Below are 24716 nucleotides of genomic sequence, written 5' to 3'. Positions count from 1 at the left end.
GCGGAACCGGGAGCTCTATCATTTTGCCTGGGCACTGCTGGTTGTCTGTGTACACTGAGGTATGCCGGCAGGTATCGATCCACTCCTGTACCATGTGGTGTTGGGTGCTCTGGTGCACAGATGAGCCAACACAGTTGTATGTGGTACAACTCTATTTTATTTTAACTCTTATAATACAGTTCGTTCTGGATACTCTGCACGTGCTGTCTCCCTGAGTGTGTTTGGTGGCAGATGTGTCCTGGTCCGCCTCTGCAGCTAATACTGACCACCGGGGGTCGTGTCTGTGCTTTTATATCTTTCTGTCATTGGTTGTGGTGTTGTGTGTTCTGATTTGTCTGTTGGTGTGTCTATCATGATGTGTGTGTTTGAATATCATGACAGGTATATTGTCACCTACTCCAGACACATGAAAAAGATATAAACTGATTTAAACCTCTCATGAAGGATACTCAACTAAGGTGTTGTCCCAATATATGTTGCAGTGCAATGGCTGGATAAAGTGGTTTCTCACTCTGTTGAACCACTGCTCATGACCTTTGAAGAAAGCCAGAATAACAGCCCTGAAAGAAGAGAAAAATGAATGGAAGATTTGGCCTTAGGTTGCTACTGACACTTCATAGTATCCAAGCTTACAGGGCCATAAACCTTAGTTTCAAGTTGCCAATCCGTTCCTTTATCCATAACTACTGGACCATGAAATGGGAGTTGGGGAGTGCTGTGGATGAGCAGGGTATGGGGGGGGGGGGGAGGGGTGCAAGAGGAGGAGGTAATGGAAATAAACAGAAGTTACCTTAAAATATAGGGAAAAAAACATGCCATCATAAACTATGAGGGAGCAACAAATAGTTAATGAACTGTGTGATCCCGTCCACACCCTTAAATATACAGGATATTCACAAACCTGCTGTATACAATCCTTTATTAACACCCACTGACACAGCTGCAGTTCTCTTGCTACTGTATTGTGATTTCAGACCTTGAACTTTTCATTTCCTTAGCAATTGTAGAGCTTTATAGTGATCTCGACCTTTCTTCACCTCTCTTAGCCAGTCATTGTTTTAATCATGGGTGCTTTGTTTGGCTTCTTTCTTCTGTCTCTCTCTAACTAAATGAAGCCAGGCTGTATAATTTTATAAAACCCTAATTTTTATCCATTTTGTGTATTTTCAATTAATGAGTTTTTGGCAGTTTCCATTGGGAACACTGCACCAAATAAATGGAATTAAATTTTCATCCAACAAAGTTCATCGTCCAGAATCAAAATTACAAAATTAATGAAGTCTGCTTCATTGTTATTTTTCCTCCCTCCTTCCCACATCTCCAAAATGTTCTCAAGATTTGGTAACATTTTTGATGAGATATTTCTTGCCAATTTATGGTTGTAACTATCATTATTCCACTGGCAAATCTCTGTCTAATCAGCCTGCAGGAGATGGGGAGAAAATGTGGCAGCATCGATAGGCCCTCCGGTATTTGTTCCACCCCGATGGATTGGCTGAAATTGAGAACTTTTATTATTGAGAGTCAAGGGCAGCACGGTGGCTCCGATGTTAGCACTGCTGTCTCATGGCGCCGAGGTCCCAGGTTCGATCCCGGCTCTGGGTTACTGTCCGTGTGGAATTTGCACATTCTACTCGTGTTTGCGTGGGTTTCACCCCCACAACCCAAAGATGTGCCGGGTAGGTGGATTGCCCACGCTAAATTGCCCCTTAATTGGAAAATTTAAAAATGAATTAGGTACTCTAAAAATTTTTTTTTTAAATTATAAAAAATTATTGAGAGTCAGAGATTAAGCTTTCATTTGGGACAGCATCTTAATCAGTACAGTCTTGATACATCACTACAATGAGTTAAGAGTTGCCTCAATTTTTATGATTATTTCCATGATGTTATTCTGCTCTTCGACTTACTCTGGTTTGTAAAATTTTTTAAATATGTCACATTGAATAATGTGCGGAATTTATTAATTTTGTAATTTAAAAAATAAATGTAGGATGTAAACTGGCAACTTTACTGTATATCAAACTTAACCATTGTGAAGTAGTTAACAAACCATTGTAGTATCTGTTTTTACTTTCAGGATAAACTAACGGAATGCACAGTGTCTAACAGGTAGTCATGATAAGCAGTATCCCTGTCTGGTTTAAGATTAAGAGTTCTAACATCCGACATTATCAGATGTGATGCACATCCTTCTAGTGTAAAGCAACTCTTCTGGGAAATATTTCCGTTTTTAGCCTTTTGATGATTGCAGCAGTATTTTTGTAGCTTCGTAAAGAAACTAGCTGTACAGTTTTGGCTTCTATAGGAGCAGAGAATTTTCAGAACAGCAATTTGCATTTTTTTAAAAACTTCAAAATGGCAAAGCACTCCTAGGTCAGATACACCATAATCAGATGAAGATGTTTAAAGCTCCCTTTTCCCTCTGGCCTAACAATATCTCTCATCCGCAACCTCAGAAGAACATCTCCTGCTGTACCAGAGATTCTCTCAAGACAAGTACAGTATGGAAAGCCATTGGGAATTTTTTTTAAATACTGCATCAGATTATCTTCTAAATTGGTCACAGCTGATCAAGAAATCAACAATTTAGGAGGATGTGGTGCTTAGTAGGTATTCCAGAGTCTTGTCTGATGTATCTTTGTGGCACACTCAGGATAAAGAGGAACTTTGTAACAACCTTTGTTCAAAATTGGAGTGGGGAGGAGGAGTAAATAATAGAGAAGTATACACACTTTCCAGAGAAAAGGTTTGATGATTTGAATGGCCTATTCTTCTTGCTCTGTGCAATTTCTTGTACTTATATAAGTGAAACGATTAGACTGCAGACACCCGATCTGGAACTCTGTTCACCTCATTGAACAATTGTGTAGAAACTCATGAGAATTGCTCGTGTTCAGATCCTGGGTGAGGCTTCAGATTGTGCAACACCTCTTCAGCTACAATGAGAATTTCGGAAAGACATGAAACCTAGTTCAATTGCCATATGATTCTGTTCTTAATAAGATTGTGTATCGTGTCTCAGTGGAACCATATTTAATTTAAGATAAGAATTCTCTGAACGTTACTTTAAAGTTTTTTCCACCAGATTGTGGAGTAACAAAATGTTGATGCTTCAGTCGCAGATGCTTCCTGCCTTCCAAATTTCCTTCGATTTGTGAAGTATGTGCTGCTTCCTGTTGATTTAAGCTAATTTCATCACTTAGCACTATATTACCATCCATGTGTAACTACTAGTACTGTATGTCTGTTTTTTATCTTTTGGTGCATGGCTCGCTTTTGAAGATGAAACTTAAACATGTAAAGAGGGTGAGTTATGAGAAAGATATTTGAAGTTCAAGCCATATTCCTTTGTGTTTGACATCAATCCAGCTCATGGAGAATTTCACCTTGATTGCTATTGATGTCTATTTTGGGCTCCTTGATAGTGCACTCGGTCAAATACATTTACTCATAACGAGTGAAAGAAGTTTGAAATGATGCACCACAGCAGTAGAGAAAAAAAAATAACGTTCAAACTGCAAATGGTTTTGAACACTCTAATTATGAGCTTCGATAAACCAAATGTCCATTTCCTTATGTTCACATAATCACAGAATCCCTGCAGTGCAGAAGGAGGCCATTCGGCCCATTGAGTCTACACCGACCCTTGGAAAGAGGACCCTACCTAGGCCTACACCCCCATCCTATCCCCGTAACCCTACCTAACCTTTTGGACACGAAGGGGCAATTTAACATTTCCAATCCACCTAACCTGCACTTTGGACTGAGAGGGGAAACCGGAGCACCCGAAGGAAAACCAGGCAGACACACGGGGAGAACTTGCAAATTCCACAGTCAGCCGAGGCCAAATTTGAAGCCAGGTCCCTGCCGCTGTGAGGCAGCAGTGCTAACCACTATGCCACCGTGCTGCCCCAATATCTTGTACATTTGCGAAAGCATCAGAAAAATGATTTTCAGAAGCAAATGTTTGTACATGTATAATACAATGGATACATTTTACTTTCAATTTTAAAACACAAGAATACATACTTACCTGTCGATAATATACTAATACCCCAGATGTGTATTGTGGTAGTATGCATTAGGGGTCATGTGGGACTGTGAAGCCGTGATGTCATTGGCTGACAGATCCCGGGTCCTGGTTGGCTGTTGACCTCTAGCTCCGCCCTGAAGGCGGAGTATAAGAACCAGGAGTTCTCCCCCGCAGGCCAGTCTGTTACTGAACTGCGGGGAACAAGTCACGCTTAATAAAGCCTCATCGACTTCATCTCTATTCGTCTCTCGTGAGTCTTTGTGCGCTACAATTTATTAAGCGTGCTTAAAGGACTATGGAGCTCAGGATCATCCCGGAATGCCTGAGGATCAGCCCCCACGCAGTGAACTCAGCAGCAGTTTTTAAACACTGGCAGACTTGTTTCGAAGCATACCTCCGAACGGCCCCCGGCCGGGTCACAGAAGACCAGAAACTACAGGTCCTGCACTCGAGGGTAAGCCCGGAAATTTTCCCTCTCATCGAAGACGCAGAGGATTTCCAGACGGCGTTCGCAGCACTAAAAAGCATCTATGTTCGCCCAGTGAACCAGATCTACGCACGCTACCAACTCGCAATGAGACGGCAAAGTCCCGGAGAATCGCTTGATGAATTCTACGCCGCGCTGCTAATTTTGGGACGGGCCTGCAGCTGCCCGCCGGTAAACGCGATTGAACACACAGACATGTTAATTCGCGATGCTTTTGTGGCAGGTATGAACTCTCCCCAAATCCGCCAAAGACTTTTAGAAAAAGAGTCGCTAGGACTATCAGAGGCACGGGCCCTTGCAGCCTCCCTAGATGTGGCCGCGCGAAACGCCCGCGCGTACGGCCCCGACCGCGCGGCAGCCCCTTGGGCTCCATGGACCCCCGTCGCGACAAACCCCCCCCCCACCCCACAGGCTTGCGCGGTTCAGACGCCAAGTCGTCCCGGGGGGGCCCGCTGCTATTTCTGCGGCCAGGCGAAACACCCCCGGCAGCGCTGCCCGGCCCGCGCAGCGATTTGCAAGAGCTGCGGGAAAAAGGGCCATTTCGCGGCTGTGTGCCGGTCCCGGGAGGTCGCCGCTGTTCCAGGAGAAGGAGTCCTGCGCGTTTCTGACGCTCCCCAACCCCCCCAGCGCCCCATGTGCGACCTGCAGGCGCCGCCATTTTGGGTCCCGGCCACCACGAGAGGAGGAGGGGCGCAGCCATCTTGGGACCCCCCAGCCCTGTGCGATGCATGGGGTGGCCATTTTGTCCACCCCCGCCGCCATCTTGTGACCCCCCAGCTATATGCGATGCATGGGGGTGGCCATTTTGTTCACCCCCGCCGCCATCTTGGACGGCAACAATGGACCCCAGCATCGACGGCTCAACGGGGTTCGAGGAAGACGCTGAAGCACTACGACCACGTCTGGCCTCAATGACACTGGACCAAGCACGGCCCCGGACGCTCCAGACGACGACAACAACGGTGCTGATCAACGGGCACGAGACACCATGCCTGGTCGACTCCGGGAGCACAGAAAGCTTCATCCACCCCGACACGGTAAGGCGCTGTTTTTTGACCATCCGTCCCAGTGCGCAAAAGATTTCCCTAGCTGCAGGATCCCACTCCTTACAGATCAAAGGCTTCTGCATAGTGACCCTAACGGTGCAAGGGAGGGAGTTTAAAAACTACAGGCTCTACGTCCTTCCCCAACTCTGCGCACCCACAATACTGGGATTAGACTTCCAGTGCAACCTGCAGAGCCTAACATTCAAATTCGGCGGCCCAATACCCCCACTCACTATCTGCGGCCTCGCAACCCTCAAGGTTGAGCCCCCATCCTTGTTTGCAAACCTCACCCCGGATTGCAAACCCGTCGCCACTAGGAGCAGATGGTACAGCGCCCAGGACCGGACATTCTTTCGGTCCGAAGTCCAGCGGCTACTGAAGGAAGGCATAATCCAGGCCAGCAATAGTCCCTGGAGAGCACAGGTGGTAGTAGTAAAGACAGGGGAGAAGCAAAGGATGGTCATAGACTATAGCCAGACCATCAACAGGTACACACAGCTAGATGCGTACCCTCTCCCCCCGCATATCCGACATGGTCAATCGGATTGCCCAATATAAGGTCTTCTCCACCGTGGACCTCAAGTCCGCCTACCATCAGCTCCCCATCCACCCAAGTGACCGCAAGTACACAGCCTTCGAGGCAGACGGGCGATTATACCGCTTCCTAAGGGTCCCATTTGGCGTCACAAACGGGGTCTCGGTCTTCCAACGAGAAATGGACCGAATGGTTGATCAACACGGGTTGCAGGCCACGTTCCCGTATCTCGACAATGTAACCATCTGTGGCCACGATCAGCAGGACCACGACGCCAACCTCCCAAAATTCCTCCAGACCGCTAAAGCCTTGAACCTCACATACAACGAGGACAAGTGCGTTTTTAGCACAAACCGGCTAGCCATCTTGGGATATGTAGTGCGCAATGGGATAATAGGCCCCGACCCCGAACTTATGCGCCCCCACATGGAATTTCCCCTCCCTCACTGCTCAAAAGCCCTAAAACGCTGCCTGGGGTTCTTTTCATATTACGCCCAGTGGGTCCCCCAGTACGCAGACAAGGCCCGCCCCCTAATACAGACCACGACCTTCCCTCTGTCGACAAAGGATTGCCAGGCCTTCAGCCGCATCAAAGCGGATATCGCAAAGACCACGATGCGCGCCATCGATGAGTCCCTCCCCTTCCAGGTCGAGAGCGACGCCTCCGATGTAGCTCTAGCGGCCACCCTTAACCAAGCGGGCAGACCCGTGGGCTTTTTCTCCCGAACCCTCCACGCCTCAGAAATCCGCCACTCCTCAGTGGAAAAGGAAGCCCAAGCCATAGTGGAAGCTGTGCGACATTGGAGGCATTAACTGGCCGGCAGGAGATTCACTCTCCTCACTGACCAACGGTCAGTAGCTTTCATGTTCGATAATGCACAGCGGGGCAAAATTAAAAATGACAAGATCTTAAGGTGGAGGATCGAACTCTCCACCTTCAACTATGAGATCTTGTACCGTCCCGGAAAGCTGAACGAGCCGTCCGATGCCCTATCCCGCGGCACATGTGCCAACGCACAAATTAACCGTCTCCAAACCCTCCACGAGGACCTCTGCCACCCGGGGGTCACTCGGTTCTACCATTTTATAAAGTCCCGCAACCTCCCCTACTCCGTGGAGGAGGTCCGTACAGTCACAAGGAACTGCCACATCTGCGCAGAGTGCAAACCGCATTTTTTCAGGCCGGATAGTGCGCACCTGATCAAGGCCTCCCGTCCCTTTGAACGCCTCAGTCTGGATTTCAAAGGGCCCCTCCCCTCCACCGACCGCAACACGTACTTCCTGAACATGGTGGACGAGTACTCCAGTTTCCCCTTCGCCATCCCCTGCCCTGACATGACAGCGGCCACAGTCATTAAAGCCCTTAACACCATATTCACACTGTTCGGTTGCCCCGCATACGTCCATAGCGACAGGGGGTCCTCCTTCATGAGTGACGAGCTGCGCCAATTCCTGCTCAGCAAGGGTATAGCCTCGAGCAGGACGACCAGCTACAACCCCCGGGGGAACGGGCAAGTAGAGAGGGAGAACGGCATGGTCTGGAAGACGGTCCTACTGGCCCTACGGTCCAGGGATCTCCCAGTTTCACGGTGGCAGGAGGTCCTCCCGGACGCCCTCCACTCCATCCGGTCGCTACTGTGTACCACTACTAACCAAACGCCTCATGAGCGCCTCCTTGTCTTCCCCAGGAAGTCCTCCTCTGGAACGTCGCTGCCGACCTGGCTGGCGGCCCCAGGACCCATCTTGCTCCGGAAACATGTGCGGGCGCACAAGTCGGACCCGTTGGTCGAGAGGGTTCACCACCTCCACGCGAACCCACAATACACCTACGTGGAGTACCCCGACGGCTGACAGGACACAGTCTCCCTGCGAGATCTGGCGCCCGCCGGCAACACGCACACCCCCCCGACACCAATCACCCCCTCCCTGCCACCGGCGCACCCCGCGACAGCCCCCTTCCCGGGAGGATCGGTCCTCCTCCCAGGTCCGACCAGAAGTGAAGCTGAAGCAGAAACCGTAAAGCTCCCGGAGGCGACAACACTGGAACAAGCACCACCACCACCAGGGCTGAGGCGATCGACAAGGACGACCAGACCGCCCGACCGACTTGTGGCATCGGTGTAACACTAGAATGTTATGGACTTTAACGAGAATTTTTTTTCCCCTTTTCCCTCTTACGAATACTGTAAATAGTTCAAAACAAAAAAAAAAAAAACCCTGTACATACTGTGATGACATGCAAAAGTTTTTCCTCCCAGGACCAGCCTTGTAAACCTCTACCACCATGCGAAGCACCACCCCGCCGGGTTCATTTTTAACAAGGGGTGAATGTGGTAGTATGCATTAGGGGTCATGTGGGACTGTGAAGCCGTGATGTCATTGGCTGACAGATCCCGGGTCCTGGTTGGCTGTTGATCTCTAGCTCCGCCCTGAAGGCGGAGTATAAGAACCAGGAGTTCTCCCCCGCAGGCCAGTCTGTTACTGAACTGCGGGGAACAAGTCACGCTTAATAAAGCCTCATCGACTTCATCTCTATTCGTCTCTCGTGAGTCTTTGTGCGCTACATGTATCTCATTCACATCCCAATTAATAAGGAAATCTTCAAAATCTGCTTATGACCTGTTTTCTCTACTGAAATTAAACTGTTTAGCACAGGGCTAAATCGCTGGCTTTGAAAGCAGACCAAGGCAGGCCAGCAGCACGGTTCAATTCCCGTACCAGCCTCCCCGAACAGGCGCCGGAATGTGGCGACTCGGGGCTTTTCACAGTAACTTCATTTGAAGGCTACTTGTGACAATAAGCGATTTTCATTTCATTTAATTTCATTATATTTACAGTATTAGCCAAGCTTTTAGAATCTTTGCGTAGCTTTGTGCTCAGTGACCCAGATCTTTATTCAGTGAACTACCCTCATTTTGCTTGTTCACCAGTTATATTAGCCCTAATATTTATGCCAGGTTGTGAAGGGTTCGGGGGGGGTTGGCCTCTCCTGGGATTCCTGACAGCTGTTACACCTCACAAGAATTAACCAGATGTCGTGATCGGGATGCGGCCACAATGGGCAGGAGCCAGTCTTGCATGCTTAAGTGAGTTTAAAAACCCAATTAGCCATGCTGATGCCAGATCAAACGGCCACCGTCATCTATCGGCCTCCCCGAGGATCTGCCAGCCAAGCGCCAATTGGCACTGGTCCCCACAATAGGGGATCGGAGTCGGCCTCTGGCCAGGGTGACACCGTGGCACTGCTGGTGCCATCCGAGCACCTTGTCACTTTCAGCCTGGCACCTTGGCAATGCCACCTGGACACCCTGGCAGTAACATCTGGGTGCCAACCTGGCACCGCCAGGGTTCTCAGGAGGCACTGCCAGGCTGCAGTGCCATGCTGGCTTTTTCCCCACACCGGGGATTGGGCCCAGGGTGCCCTGCCATAATGTGGTGCACCGGGGTTCAAGGGATCCCAACAGGTGAGCTGGGGTGTCCAGGATCTCCTAGGGGTTCGGGTCATTGGAGCGCTATCACCTCCTTCACTGAGGACCTCTGCTCACTGGAGCTCCTCAATGTAGGATATATGGCTAAGTACAGCCTCTGTGTGGCGATCCCCGCCAGTGGCCAAAACAAAGAGTGCCTTTCGATAACCAGCACCAGGGATGACCCCTCAATTCCTGTCCAGAACAGGCTCTTTTTTTTTAGTTATACCAGGCCTGTTGTGGGAGGAAATCCCAGGGGCACGCAGGTTGTCCCAGTATTAATGGCAGGACCCCATTTTCATTTTCTCCATCTAGTTCCTACACAGGAGCTGGATCAATTGACAGGCCGTTTGGCATTAACGGCAACAGTAGAAGAAAAAGGGTCTGCTGGGGACTGTCCTTGACAGTTGGGGGAGGTTTATCAGATGGCAGGGGTGGCAGGACCTGGTAATAGGGAGGGGAGGAGAGCCCAAAACTGAATGGGAGAGGATCACCAATTGCAGCAGCAAGGAGAGACCATGATTGGCAGAAGGGCGGATGCAGACTTTTTTTGCAGGCCCTGTGGAGGGGGGGGGGGGGGGGGGGACTCATGTTCCTCTTGTCTCACACTGAGAACTCCTTTATAGAAAAAACATTGATCTCTGGAGAGAGTAACTCTCACCTCCATTTCACTGCCTGGTATCCCACTGTATGAACCTGATTGAAGTGTTCTGTCTTCCTAAGGCAGGGCCTGGGCACGGTTTGCAATCTGCTGCCATAAAAGTAGTGACAGAGGTAGAGAATGCAGCAGGTTGGGGACATGTTCCCAGTTTTAAATTTTTTGTCTCCTGCCCATTGCGGACTAGTGGGGTTGTTAATAGCAATTAAGACCAGAGTGCCAAATCTAGCCCTTGATTTTGAATTTGAGTAAGTAAGCTAGTTGTGTTTGTAGATCTTGTGCAAAACGTTGTGCTCTTTGAGTAGTGCCCGCTTAGCAGTGACGGTCTCAATTTGATTATATTAAAATGCTTGTGAGGTTTAAGTCAACTTCATCTTCAATCTGCAGCAATAGAAACAGGGCTAGGGATGAGCTTTAGGGAGCTGATACTACAAAATTCAATCACTCAAGTAAGTAGTGCATAATGTGTAAACCAGAATGATAATATTTTATGGAATGTGCACGAACAGGGGGCGGGATTCTCCGAAAACTGGCGCGATGTCCGGGGCCCGGCGCCAAAAACGGCGCGGATCACTCCGGTGTTGGGCCCCCAAAACAACGCAAAAACCATGCATGCTTCATTGTGTATCACAGGAGCAAACGTCGAGGCCGACCGCCCGCAGGATGCCCCAGGGCGACCACTGGATATGGAGAGACCCGGACCCTCTGGCACGCGACGCCCGCAGGATGCCATAGGGCAAGCAAGGGAGACGGAGAAACCTGGAGCAATAGGGAGACAACGCCCCCATCTCGTGCGGGTGCGGCGACGCAGGCGTGTGCCACCCAGCGACGAGGGGGGCAGCCGCAGGCCCCCGTCGCAGCCGAGCCATGAAACCACTACCCAGGACAGCCCTACCCACGACACCACTACCCAGGACAGCCCTCCCCACGACACCCCTACCCAGCACACCCCTACCCAGGAGACCCCTACCCAGGAGACCCCTACCCAGGACACCCTTACCCAGGAAACCGAAATACCGGACAGTGACACAGAGTGGATGGGTGGAGACGAACCGCCAGCCCAATGTACCATGGACTCAGAGTCGGACGATGCGCACGACACAACGCCACTGCTGTCTCCAACACACTCCACCATCGCAGAAACACTCACCACGGTTGGGCACTTTAGTGATGAGGCGTCTGGTACACTCACTGGTGCGCACAACATAGCCATACAGGTACAGCAGGTGGAGGTAGGAGCAGCAGAGGGGCCGGGAGGTCGGAGGGCATCCTGGCGCAAGCAAACATCTGCCGCCCAGATGGATCTCGGGTTCCTGGAGTTACCACACCCATCCATAGCCCCGATGCAACCACCGAACCTGGGACGAGCGAAGAGGGTGATGGGCGGCTTGCGGTGGCTGCAGTCGCAGGTGGAGGAGTGCACCCGAGTCCAGGAGCTGGGAGTGGTGCCGGTCATGCGTGCCATCCAGGCCGACACCGCACGGGTGGTGTCCGCAGTGGAGGCAATGGGTGCGACAGTGTCAGACATGGGGAGCAGTATGCGAGGCCTGGGGCTTTCCGTGCAGGCGGCGTCTGTGGCCCAGGACATGGCTGCCCTCTCACAGGAGGCCATGAGCCAGCGGCAGATGGTAGAGGAGCTCAATGCCGTGGCCCTGTCTCAGCAGGCCATGGCCCAGTCTCAGCAGGCAATGGCCCAATCCCTGCAGGTCATGGCCCAGTCTCAGCAGGCCATCGCTGAGGGCATCGGCGCCATTGCCCATGTGCTAGCCGGCGTCGCACAGTCACAGACCGGGATGGTCAACTCCCTGAGCTCCATGGCTGCAAACCTGCAGACCCTTGTCGATACCAGCACGGGCCTCCAGGACTGGCAGTGCCGGGTGTCGGAGGGGCGTCGGCTGGCCAGTCCGTTCGCACCCCCGACCCATGTAGAGGCCTGGGGGCCATTGGGCACCCCGAGGGAGGAGGAGTTGCTAGTGCCCGCCCCTGGTCCCCCTGTAGGGTAGGTCCAGGAACACCGCGACACCTCGAACTCCCCCCCCCCCCTTCCGTCCCACGTGCATCGGGTGGGCAACGGGCAGGACAGGCTGGCAGCTCGCCATCCCAGTCGCCCGGGCCACAGCCTGGCCCATCTAGGCCAGGACGCCCCAGGAAACGGCCGTCAAAGGGATCCCGAGTCAGAGAGCAGGAATCGCAGGAGTCCACCTCCAGTTCTGCTGTACCGTCTGGTGGAACCACCTAGGCGTAGTCAAAGGGCCCGTAAGGCCAAACAATTAGACCGAGTAAGTTGGCACGGGTGCAGGGCACAGATGAGGTTTAGTGGCTAGGGCACGTGTATGCACTGTTATTAAAATCACTTTAACACCTACAGAAGCTGCCTTTGTGCTCTGTCAGAAGCGTGCGGGGGTGTCATGTACGTTGAGCACCAGTGTGTGTGTGAGGGGTGGTCTTACGTCGGCCTCAGGTGAGTCTGCCCCCTGGGACGCCCTCACCATCCCCCCGGGCAGAGGACGGGACCGCGCGCTGCAGTGTCACAGCCGCATGCAGGGATGGTCCGGGTGGATGGTGGTACTGTGGCCATGGGTCAGACATTGTCCAATGATGTGGAGCCAGGAGCTCATTGCAGGGCGGGGTGTCATCATCCTTCATGGCCTGCGATAGACACGCTTCCACCGGCGCCCGTGAGAGCCTGGCCGTCGTGCCGCAGGTGGATCTGCAATGGAGGGGTGGTGTACATGCGGGTGAGGTGGGTGTGGTTGGGGGGGGGGAGGTGAGAGTGCTGGGTGGGTGGATGGGTGGGCGGGTGAGGGTGTTCGGGTGTTGCCATGGTGTGTGGTATGTGGCCATACTCGCCGATTCCCACGCCCCCTAGTCAGTGAAGCGGGCGGCTATCAGCCTGTCCCGTGCCCGCTGGCCCAGCCGGTAACGGTGGACAGCCACCCGCCCATGTCTAGCCCGTCTGCCCTGATCATTGCCCCCATCCCCCTCATCTGGGGAGGACTACGCCTCTTCCTGCTGCTCCTCCACTCCGCCCTCCTCTGCCTGCGGAACATCGCCCCTCTGCTGGGCATATGTTGTGCAGGACGCAGCACACCACAATGATGCGGCCGACCATATCTGACGGATACTGGAGGGCGCCCCCAGAGAGGTCCAGGCACCTGAAACGCATTTTGAGCACGCCAAAGCGCCTCTCTATCACTCCCCTTGTCGCTGCATGGGCATCATTGTAGCTGTTCTCCACGTCATTCTGTGGCCTCCGTATAGGCGTCATCAGCCACGACCGCAACGGGTAACCCCTGTCGCCCAGCAACCAGCCTCTCACCTGAGGGTGGCGTCCGTCGTGCATGTCGGGGATATAAGACCGCGACAACACGTATGAGTCATGAACACTTCCTGGGTACCAGGCGCAGACGTGCAGGATAATCATGCGGTGATCACAGACCACCTGGATGTTCATGGAATAGGTCCCCTTCCTATTGGTGAACACGGCCCTGTTATCTGCAGCTGGCCGCACGGCGACGTGCATCCCATCGATCGCGCCCTGGACCATGGGAAACCCGGCCACGGCAGAGAAGCCCAGGGCCCTGGCATCCTGGCTGTCCCGGTCCACAGGGAAGCGGATGTAGTGGTCCGCAATGGCATATAGGGCGTCTGTCACTGCCTGGATGCACCGATGTCTGCGAGATGCCGGACAGGTCCCCACCTGGCGTCTGGAATGTCCCCGTGGCATAAAGGTACAGGGCCACCGTAACCTTGACGGACACTGGGAGAGGGTGTTCCCCCCCCCCCCCCCGTCCGTCCGTCCGTCCCCCCAGTGCCACGCGGTGCCAGGTGTGCCAGCATGTGGCAGATGTGTGCCACGGTTTCCCGGCTCATCCGGAGTCTCCTCCTGCATTCCCAGTCCGTGAGGTCCTGGTACGACAGCTGGGGCTGGTACACACGGGGCCTCCTCGGGTGCCTCCGTTGCCGTGGCACCGCGACGTCCTCCTCCCCCTCCCTGTGTTCCTCCTCCACTAGGTGCTCCCCCTGCTCCTCCTCCTCGTCCTGTCGGGCGGGAGTCCCTCCAGCCTGGGCGGCTGTCGCCTGCTTCTCTGCGGCAGCCTCTCTGGCACGCTCCTCCTCCTCCTCCTCCAGGGCAATATGGAGAATAGCGGCTGCCGCCACGGCGGCCAACATCGCTGGCTGATCAGAAAACATGACGGCCTGCAGGGGGCGGGTGAGGGGGGGGGCGACATGTCATCATTGCCCATACCCCCCCTCCCCCCAGCCAGGTGGCATGGGCTGCATGGGCGTGACTGTTGGAGGATGGCACCAGGCGAGGCGGACAGACTCCCTTGCCCTCGCATCCACCCCCCCCCTGTCCCCGGCACTCACCCCCTGTCCCCGGCACTCATCCCCCCCCCCCCCGTCCCCCTCGCCGGCACATCTCTCCCCCCCCCCCCCCCCCCCCGGCACTCATCCCCCCCCCCGGCACTCATCCCCCCCCCCGGCACTCATCCCCCCCCCCGTACCCGGCACTCATACCCACCGTACCCGGCACTCATCATCACCCCCCCCCGTACCCGCCGCTCATTCCCCCCGTCCCTGGCACTCACCCCCCCCCCGTATCCGGCACTTAACACTTAATCCCCCCGTCCCCCCCGTCCCCGGCACACCCCGTCCCCCCCCCGTCCCCCCCCCGTCCCCCTCGCCAGCACTCACCCACCCTCCCCCCGCCGCACACACACCTCTCCCCCACACACACACAGACTGCGGCCACGCCATCACCTCTTCTGCAGCCATCCCCCAGGCCATGACCTACCTCCACGCTGGACGGCGTCAACCATCAGCACTGGTTGATGCCGTTAAAAAGGTGTTTTGATTTACGCCGACGTGGCCGCAGGCGAGACTTCGGCCCATCCGGCCGGAAGAATATGGGCAGCCCCGGAGTCCATTGTCTCGTGCCCGTCCCTACCATTTTCCGAGGTGGGCGGCGCGATTGAAGCCCCGCTGACTTTTCACCCTTCGGAGAATTCGGCGGAGGCGGGATTTACGCCGCCCCCCCCCCCCCCCCCCCCCAGCGATTCTCTGACCCGGTGGGGGTTCGGAGAATCCCGCCCAGGATCCCAGTATTAATTTCCTGGTCAAATGTTGAATATTAGCATGCAGTTCAATTGTGAAACATGATTGTTATGCCCTTTCCTGGTCCAGATGTTTTTCGCCTTCCTTATTGCACTTCTCAGAAAGGGTAAAGAAATGACACTTTCTCTTATTATTTCCCTCCTCAGCTCATGGGTTCTTGAATTCCTTTGTAGTGCTCCACACTTCCCCAGTTCAGAGTCCATTCACAGCACTGCGGAATTTCCTCAAACATCTTTAGTGACATCTCACTTCATTCTCTACAGGGAGAAACCGGGACAATTCTTCCCAAGAACCACCGTAGAAGAAACTTATTTGAATATTGATAAATTATTAATCTACACTGTAATAATAAATGCATGTTATGTGCAGATTCTTTGGACATAACCTATAGAATCACAGAATCAATAGAGCATAGAAACAGGCCCTTCAGCCCATCGTGAATACGTCAACTCTCTTTTGGAGCAATTTACCGGGTGCCGGTCCCCTACCTTCCTCCCATAGCCCTGCAAGTTCTTCCCTTTCAGATAACAACCCAATTACCTTGTGAATGCTGCGATTGAACCTACCTCCACCACATTCTCAGGCTGTGCATTACAGATCCTAACCACTTGCTGCGTGGAATTGTTTTCCCTCATGTCACCATTGCTTCTTTTGCTAATTACCATAAATCTGTGCCCTCTTCTTTTTTTCGATCCTTCCACCAACGGAAACAGTTTCTCTCTATCTACCTTTTTCCGACTGCTCATGATTATGAATACCTCTTATCAAATCTCCTCTCAGCCTTCTCTTCCCCAAAGAAAACAAGCCCCACTATGCCAACATATTTACATTAATGAAGCTCCTCATCCCTGGAACCAGTCTCAATAAATTTTTTACTCTCTCTAATGTCTTCATATCTTTCCTAAAGTGTGGTGTCCCGAACTGGACGTAATACTCCAGTTGAGGTAAATTTGTTCTGAACAAGTATAACATGACATTCTTGCTTTTATACTTGCTTTCATATATTGATATAGTCTAGGATGCTATGTGCCCTCTTAACCTGCCCTGCCACTTCCAATGATTTATATACTTATACACTATGGTCCCTCTCCTTCAGTATCCCCTTTAGAATTGTACCCTTTTTGTTGTCTCTCCCTGATCTTCCGACCAAACATTAATCAATTCTTACTCATAGAGGTCCCTTCTCAGACACTTAGCATCAAAATTCCTGTTGTCCTGCCATAACTCCAGCAGAAAGCGAACGGAAGCAAAGACCACAGAAGCAACCAAATGGTGGAAAGCGACATAGATAGAAGTTATAGAAACCTGGTCACATCCAAGATACAGGAAGACAGATGGGTGACCGTTAGATGGTGTCGGCAGTCAGTGCAGGAGTCCCCTGTGGTTGTGCCCCTCTCTAACAAGTATGGCCTTTTGGATACAGATAGGGGAGCAAAGCATAATAGAGCAATACTAATTGGGGATTCGACAGGGGCACAGATAGGTGCTTCTGTGGTCGTGAAAGACACTCCAGGATAGTGTGTTGCCTCCCTGGTGCCAGGATCATGGATGTCTCTCAGCGGGTAATGGACATCCTGAAGTGGGAGGGCCAACAGGCAGATGTCATTGTCCACATTGGTACAAATTACATAGGCAAGAAGAGCAGCAAGATCCTGCAAAGACAGTACAGGGAGGTAGGTAGTCAAATCAGCACCTCTAGGGTAGTCATTTCAGGATTACTCTCCATGCCACGTGTTAGTGAGGCTAGGAACGGAAATACTACAGTTGAACATGTGGCTAAAGAGCCGGTGTAGGGGGGAGGGCTTCAGATATGTGTGTCATTGGGATGTCTTCCAGAGATGGTGGGACCCATACAAGCAGGACAGGGTGTACCTAAACTGGAGGGGCACCAGTATCTTGGCAGGGGGGTGGAAACTGGAGCCGCAGGCCAGCAAGTGTAGAGAATGGGAAAGAACTTGAGACTAAGACAAATATAGCTAAGAGGGAGAGAAGGCAGCGGGAAGTCGTTGATCTCATTGGGTTTGGAGGTCTGGCGTGCGTTTGCTTCAACACAATAAGTATAACAGGTAAGATGGATGAACATAAGATTGGATTAATGTGGAGAATTATGATATTGTTGCTGTTGCAGAGACATGGTTAAAGGAGAGACATGACTGGCAGCTTAAAATTCCAGGATATCTATGTTTTAGATCATAGAATTTACAGTGCAGAAGGAGGCCATTCAGCCCATCGAGTCTGCACCGACCCTTGGAATTAGCACCCTACTTAAGCCCATGCCTGCACCCTATCCCTGTAGCCCAGTAACCCCACCTAACCTCTGGACTAATTTAGAATGGTCAATCCACCTAACCTGCACATCTTTGGACTGTGGGAGGAAACCGGAGCACCCGGAGGGAACCCACATTTAGACAAGATAAAGGGGGTAGCAGAAAGAGTGGGGGAGTTGCATTATTGGTTGGGGAACATGTCACAACTGTGATGGGGGAGGATATCTTGGAGGGATCCTGCAGTGAGGCATTATGGGTAGAGCTCACTAATAGGAAGGGTACAATCACAATGTTGGGGTTGTACTATAGGCCTCCCAACAGCAAGCGGGATACAGAGGAACAGATATGTAGTCAGATTCTGGAAAGATGTGAAAATAGCAGGGTTGTTGTGGTGGGTGTTTTTAATTTCCCCCATATTGACTGGGACTCCTTAGTGTCAGAGGTTCGGATGGAGAGAAATGTGTTAGTTGTGTCCAAGAGGGTTTTTTGACACCGTATGTTGATAGTCCAACCAGGGAAAGGGCCTTACTGGACCTAGTATTAGGAAATGAGCCCAGCCAGATGACCAAAGTTTCAGTAGGGGAACATTCTGGGAATATTGATCATAATTCCGTACATTTTCGAATACTCATGGATAAGGACAAGAGTGGTCCTCGAGTGAGGTTGCTAAATTTGGGGAAAGCTAACGTAAAACAATTCGGCAAGAGCTGGAGAATGTGGATTGGGTGCGGTTGTTTGAGGGTAAATTCACATTTGATATGTGGGAGTCTTTTAAAGACTAGTTGAAGAGTGCAGGGCAGGCATGTCCCTGCGAAAATGAAGGACAGAAATGGCAGAATTAGGGAACCATGGATATCAGGAGAAATTGTGAGACAAATCAAAAAGAAAAAGGAAGCATATATAAGATCTAGGCAACTAAAAACAGATGAAGCTTTTGAAGAATCCAGGGAAAGTAGGAACAAACTCAAACAGGGAGTTAGGAGGACTAAAAGAGACCATGAAATGTCATTAGCAAGCAGGGTCAAGGAAAATCCCAAGTCCTTTTATACATATATAAGGAGCAAGAGGGTAGCTCAGGAAAGAGTAGGACCACTCGAGGACAAAGGAGGGAAGTTATGCATGGAGTCGTAGGAAGTGAGTGAGATCCTCAATGAGTACTTTGCATTGGTATTCACCAAGGAGAGGGACATGACAGATGTTGAGGTTAGGGATTGGTGTGTGAATACTCTAGGAGATGTCAGCATAATGAAGGAGGAAGTGTTGGATATCTTAAAATGCATTAATGTAGACAAGTCCCCCTGGGCCAGATGGGATGTATCCCAGGTCATTGTTGGGGCAAGAGAGGAAATAGCTGTGGTTTAACAGATATCTTTGCATCATCTTTGACCACAGGCGAGGTTCCGGAGGACTGGAGAATAGATAATGTTGTCCCTTTGCTTAAGAAGGGAAGCGGGAATAATCCAAATAATTATAGGCCGGTGAGCCTGAAGTCAGTGGTGGGGAAGCTGTTGGAGAAGATACAGAGGGACAGGATTTATTCACATTTGGAAGCGAATGGACTTGTTAGTGATGGGCAACATGGTTTTGTGCGGTGAAGGCCATGTCTTAACAACTGAGTTTTTTGAGGAGGTGAAAAAATGAATTGATGAGTGAGAGGCTGTGGATGTCGTCCACATGGACATTAGTAAGGCTTTGACAAGGTTCCTCATGACAGACTGGTACAAAAGGTAAAGTTGCAAGGGATTTGGGGTGTGCTAGCTAGATGGATAAAGAACTGGTTTGGCAATAGGAGACAGAGAGTAACAGTGGAAGGGAGTTTTTCAGAATGGAGATCTGTATCAAGTGGTGTGCCACTGGGATCAGTGCTGGGACTCTTGTTGTTTGTAGTATATATATGTCATTTTTTCATATGTTCTCTACCTCTTCATTAATGGTTTGTTGCCATTTTATGTGTACAGTAAATGACCGAAAACATGGTACTGCAGAAATTTTCAATCAAAATGTGAAGCCACAAGCCGCAATGGACAACAATTGTTAGCCAGTAAAGTGTACTGACATTTTTACCTTTACCTCAATGATACAGAAATGCTGTAAGGTCAGACAAGTAAATGCACGGTGGCACAATGGTTAGCACTGCTGCCTCAGTGCCAGTGCCAGGGACCCAGGTTTAATTCCCGCCTTGGGTCACTGTCTGTGTGGAGTGTGTACATTCTCCCTGTGTCTGCGTGGGTTTCCTCTGGGTTCTCCGGTTTCTTCCCACAGTCCAAAGATGTGCAAGTTAGGTGGATTGGCCATGCTAAATTGCCCCTTAGTATTCAAAAGGTTAGGTGGGTCATCGGAATAGGGTGGGTTGTGGGCCTAGGTGTGGTGTTCTTTGAGACGGTTGGTGCAGACTCGATGGGCTGAATGGCCTTCTGCACTGTAATGATTCTATGTTTCTAAATTAAAGAAGTAACATACATTTATATAGCACCTTTTATGAGCTCAAGACATTGACACAATTTACATTGTGTATTTATGTATGTCCTATGATTTTGTTTTCGTGTATAGATTGGGACTATACGCAGAACAATACTTTTCACTGTACCTCGGTATATGGGACAATAAATCAAATCAAATCAAAAGACGGCTCCAAAGCACGTTACAGCTAATGAAGTCGGGTTTTTTTAAGCGGACTGCTGCAATGTGGAAAAGGTGATGAAAGGAAAACCACAAATAATAAAACAAAATCTAGTTTTAGTCACCTAAAATAGGCCATCAAATAACAGTAAAGGTGTCCAATGAATTCTTTCATGCAAGATGAAAACGTTGGGAGTTAGGATGGTTGATAATTGGTGTGCAGTTAATGGTGTTCTGTAATTTTTCTAATTCGATTTAACATGTGTACATGTTTGTTTTTGTCTGATATTCCAGGGCAGCAGCGGGTTACTGTGACCAGTCTCCTCGTGTGTCATGGTTTACTGTTAGTTGGAACCAACCTGGGTGTCATTGTAGCTCTGCCAGTTCCTCGATTGCAGGGAATACCTAAAGTTACAGGTGAGAATATTTTGGGTTGGAACTTGTTTTTAACTCATTGTAGATAATGTAGATTCATTCGCGGGATGTGGTAATCGCTGACAAGGCCAACATTTATTGATCACCCCGAATTGCCCTTGAGATGGTGGTGGTGAGTATTGTTCCCTCCAGGGTGTGTCTGTGTAGTGACCTGCAAATGTCCATGGACAAACTGATCAGTTTTAAATTACTCTGCATACACTGCCGTACAAAAATGCTTAAAGCAGCCTCACACTTAAAATTAATTGCTCACGCACTCCTAAAAGAAATTGGAGGGCGTGTTGGCGGTGGGGCGTCTTCTTAAAACTGCTGCGTTCCATATGTTGAAGATGCTTCCACAGTAGTTGTACAATGTTTCATGATTTTGTCCTAAGATCCCAGACATGTGTAGATTGAAGGAGGCATGCATGAAAATAAGAGCTATTTGGAATAAAACATTTACTGAAGTAAAATATTGCATCAAATTTTGTTTAAAAAAAAAAATGATCTCATCAAAGTTTTGTTGGAAAGGCTTGTATTTTTCCCCTCTGCTTATAAAATTCAAGAAAAATACTTTACTAAATTATTGTTGGTTTATAATTTAATGAAATACTTTTCCTTGATGTTTACACGCACAAAACTCAATTCCTCTGCAAATTAAATTTTTGTCTCCTCTTTAACTGAGCCTCTGGCAGACAACTGTTCTCCTTCAAAACAAGAACAGAACTCTGTAACTAATCAAGAGTTGACTGAAACTATCTGCCTGTAACACATGAGAGAGCCTCAAGCTTACAACTACCTTTGCTCCTATCAACTGTAGAACAATTACTGAAATAAAATATTACATCACATTTTTTAAAATATTATCTCATCAAAGTTGGAAAGGCTTGTGTTTTTTCCCCTCTGCGTATAAAATTCAAGAAAAATAGTTTACTAAACTGTTGTTGGTTTATAATTTAATGAAATCATTTTCCTTGAATTATATTGTAATGGGCAAACATGATAATTTCCATGACAAGATAAACTTGTTAGTAAAGGCACAGGTGTCTGATTGGTTTGAATTCTGTCTTTTAATGAAAAATGGGAGAATGCCTATTTCCCTTGTAATTAATTACCTGATAAGAAATGGTAGAGCAGAAAAAAGGTTCAATCATCCACTTATAAGTTAGACTGTTAGAAACAAAGGGAAATCAGTGTAGTGATGGATGTGGACCCAATATGTGGGTCATCATGGATTCTTTGGGCAAATGTTCTGCTCCTTGTTATACTGGGTGCTATCTAACCAAATTAGAACAGAGTCTTGTGAAGAGCACGTTTAGCCAGATGTTTCCCAGCACTCGCAGCGCCGAGAAACACCACACCATCTATCGGGACACTACTTCAATTCGGTGCCTCAACTGGGAATACCCCGCCGTGGCCGCACTTAGTCCCATTTCCTGCACTGAGGAGCTCCGCTTGCCATTTTTAAATGGCATCCCAATCTCTTGACTCCCACGATGCAACTCCCTAGCGCCCCCAAAGCTCCAACTCACATATAAGGGGGTCCTCGGGCCCTCCCGCACCTCACCTCACATGCAGGATGCCAGGCTGGCAGTGCCAAGGTGACCTGGTACCACCAGTAGTGCCAGGGTTCCAGCCTGCCCAGAAAACAAGCACCTGGGGGTCTCCGATCCCCTGAGACTCCCCACAAGTGCTGGTCTGTCTGGTCCCTGTTTGCGGGGACCAGCACTGAAAGGCACACGTCTGAGGTCCACGAGGCAAAGAGGCTAGATTCCAGGGCCTCGGTAGACCTGGTGAGTGTATATTATAGCGAGACTAGCTGTCTCGCTCCAATATATAGATTCGCCAAATGGTGATCCTGCCCACAATGGCTGGGACTCAGAAGGTGACGTCTTGCGAGATTGCGCTAGATCCCGTCAGGCGTGGCGAGCCGGGTAGATCCCGGAAAAGGGATCTCCTGGCATCTACCGGCCGCCTTTCAGAGACAATGCAGCTGGTAGATCGCGCCCACAATATCAGAAGATCTCCAAATTCATGGAGCAATCCTGTATCGGAAAGAATATAAAAGGGAGGTTCGGTTAATGATTTGGAGAAGAGTCATATCGGTCCCGAAACGTTAACTCTTACAGATGCTGCCAGACCTGCTGAAATTTTCTCGCACTTTCTGGGGTTTTTTTTAGATAATGAATGCTGGAATTTGGTCACCCAGAATACAGGACTATAAAGTTCAGAACACAGATAGCCTAGAGAAAGAGTGAAGTGTTTGTCTCATTTGTCAGGTGCCAAAAATCCCCAAGCTGCTGCCCAGTGTTAATTGTATGTCAATTGTGGTTAATGTTTTGCAGGGTGAGGACATTGACTATTACTTGATCACATATAAAGCAACACATAGTGATACTACGGGGGGGGGGGGGTTCATTCAGGAGATATATTCTTTTTTAAAACAAGTTTTATTACAAACTTGTATCAAAGCAGGTTACAGCAAATAAACACCCCAGGAAACATACTTCCCAACAATCAACTATACAGTTTGTACAGATTTTTCTCCTTCTTCACCCCCTCCCCCTCTCCCCATCACGCCCACCTCCCTGCGACGAACAGCTCCTCAAACACGGTCACAAACATACCCCACCTTTTCTCAAACTCCCCCGCTGAGCCCCTTAACTCATACTTTACCTTCTCTAACAGCAGGAAGTCGTACAGGTCATCCAACCATACTGCTACACCCGGTGGCGATGCACAGTAGAGTGTGCTTAGCAATGCCTTTGATTATACTCCTCTGCATTGCTGGCTCCCAACATTCCTAATGTCAACAAAATAGTAGATGTGAAGAAAACGTGATGGAATTTCAAGAGTAAGCAGCAAGAGATGTTGGGTCACCTCTTCTGTGGAGTGGCAATCACAGTCAGATTGCCACTCCGCTCCCGTTTACTTACACTGAAATGCACCTGCACCTGCTCTCCAAAATGCAAAGTGAACAAACTTCAACTTTTGTGGAACCCATCATTCATACTCCCGCTTAGAGCAAATTTCACCTTCTCCAGCGCTTAGGACTCCATTAGTTCCCTTAGCCACGCCGAAGCACAGGGTGGAGAAGCTGATCTCCACCCCAACAGAACTGCCTGCGAGCAATCAGCGAGACGAAGGCTAAAGCATCTGCCCCCGCATCCGTCTGCAACTCCGGCAGGTCCGAAACCCCAAATATGGCCCCAGGGGACCGGGTTCCATGTCTACGTGCAAGAACGCTGAATAGTGCTAAACAATGATCTCCAAAACCTTTCCAGCTTTGGGCAAGACCAGAACATATGTACATGGTTAGCAGGGCTACTCCCACACCGCTCGCAGATGTCCTCTACCCTCTCAAACAACCGGCTCATCCTTGACTTTGTCAGATGCGCCCCGTGCACCACCTTCAGCTGTATCATCCCCAGCCTCACACACGAGGTTGTGCAGCACTCACACCAAAATCCCTTCTCTAATGCCACCCCCAACTCCTCTTCCCACTTGGCCATTATCCCCTCCATGGACACCTTATCCTCCTCCAGAATCCTCCCATAAATCGCCGCGACAAACCCGCCTTCCAGCATCCCCACTGACAGCACCTCCTCCAACAATGAGGAAGCAGGCGCTATCAGTAAGATCGGAAAGACCTTCTTCACAAAGTCCCGCACGTACCGAAAGCTCCCCTACCGCGCCAGTTTGAACTTTCTCATTCAACTCCTCCAAGCTCACAAACCGCCCACCCGGAAACAGATCCTTAATCTCCTTGACCCCTCTCTCCTCCCATCCTCGGAACCTCGCATTCACCCTCCTCAGTTCAAATCCGTGATTCCCCCTGATCAGCATCACCCTTGACATTCAAATTATATAAGTATTTAACATTTTTGCTTTCATTTTCACTGCTAGTGGTTTCCTTTCCTTATACATCAATGAATATCATCCTTCTCACTTTGTAATCTTTACAGTTTTCCCATGTCCTTGCTTAAAAGATGGTTCAGTCTGGGTAACTTTGTGAAGAAACACATTGTTAATTGGTGGCAATCCCTGACATTTTCTAATTCCATTAGGT

General features: G+C 50.1%; 1 protein-coding gene across 4 annotated transcripts in view; it reads left to right on the top strand.

Moving 5' to 3' along the window:
* Window positions 1–24716, top strand: part of arhgef10 (Rho guanine nucleotide exchange factor (GEF) 10) — a 445239-nt gene that overhangs the window by 408708 nt on the left and 11815 nt on the right. For all 4 annotated transcript variants that reach the window (XM_072498626.1, XM_072498623.1, XM_072498625.1 and 1 more), the window contains one exon: window positions 20528–20650. In XM_072498626.1, the coding sequence (XP_072354727.1) occupies window positions 20528–20650 (123 nt within the window). The remainder of the gene's footprint in view (window positions 1–20527; window positions 20651–24716) is intronic.

This window comes from Scyliorhinus torazame, chromosome 4, assembly GCF_047496885.1.
Source record: "Scyliorhinus torazame isolate Kashiwa2021f chromosome 4, sScyTor2.1, whole genome shotgun sequence".
Classification (NCBI taxonomy): domain Eukaryota; kingdom Metazoa; phylum Chordata; class Chondrichthyes; order Carcharhiniformes; family Scyliorhinidae; genus Scyliorhinus; species Scyliorhinus torazame.
The sequence above is the reverse complement of the archived record's forward strand: the minus strand, read 5'-3'. Positions and strand labels throughout refer to the sequence as shown.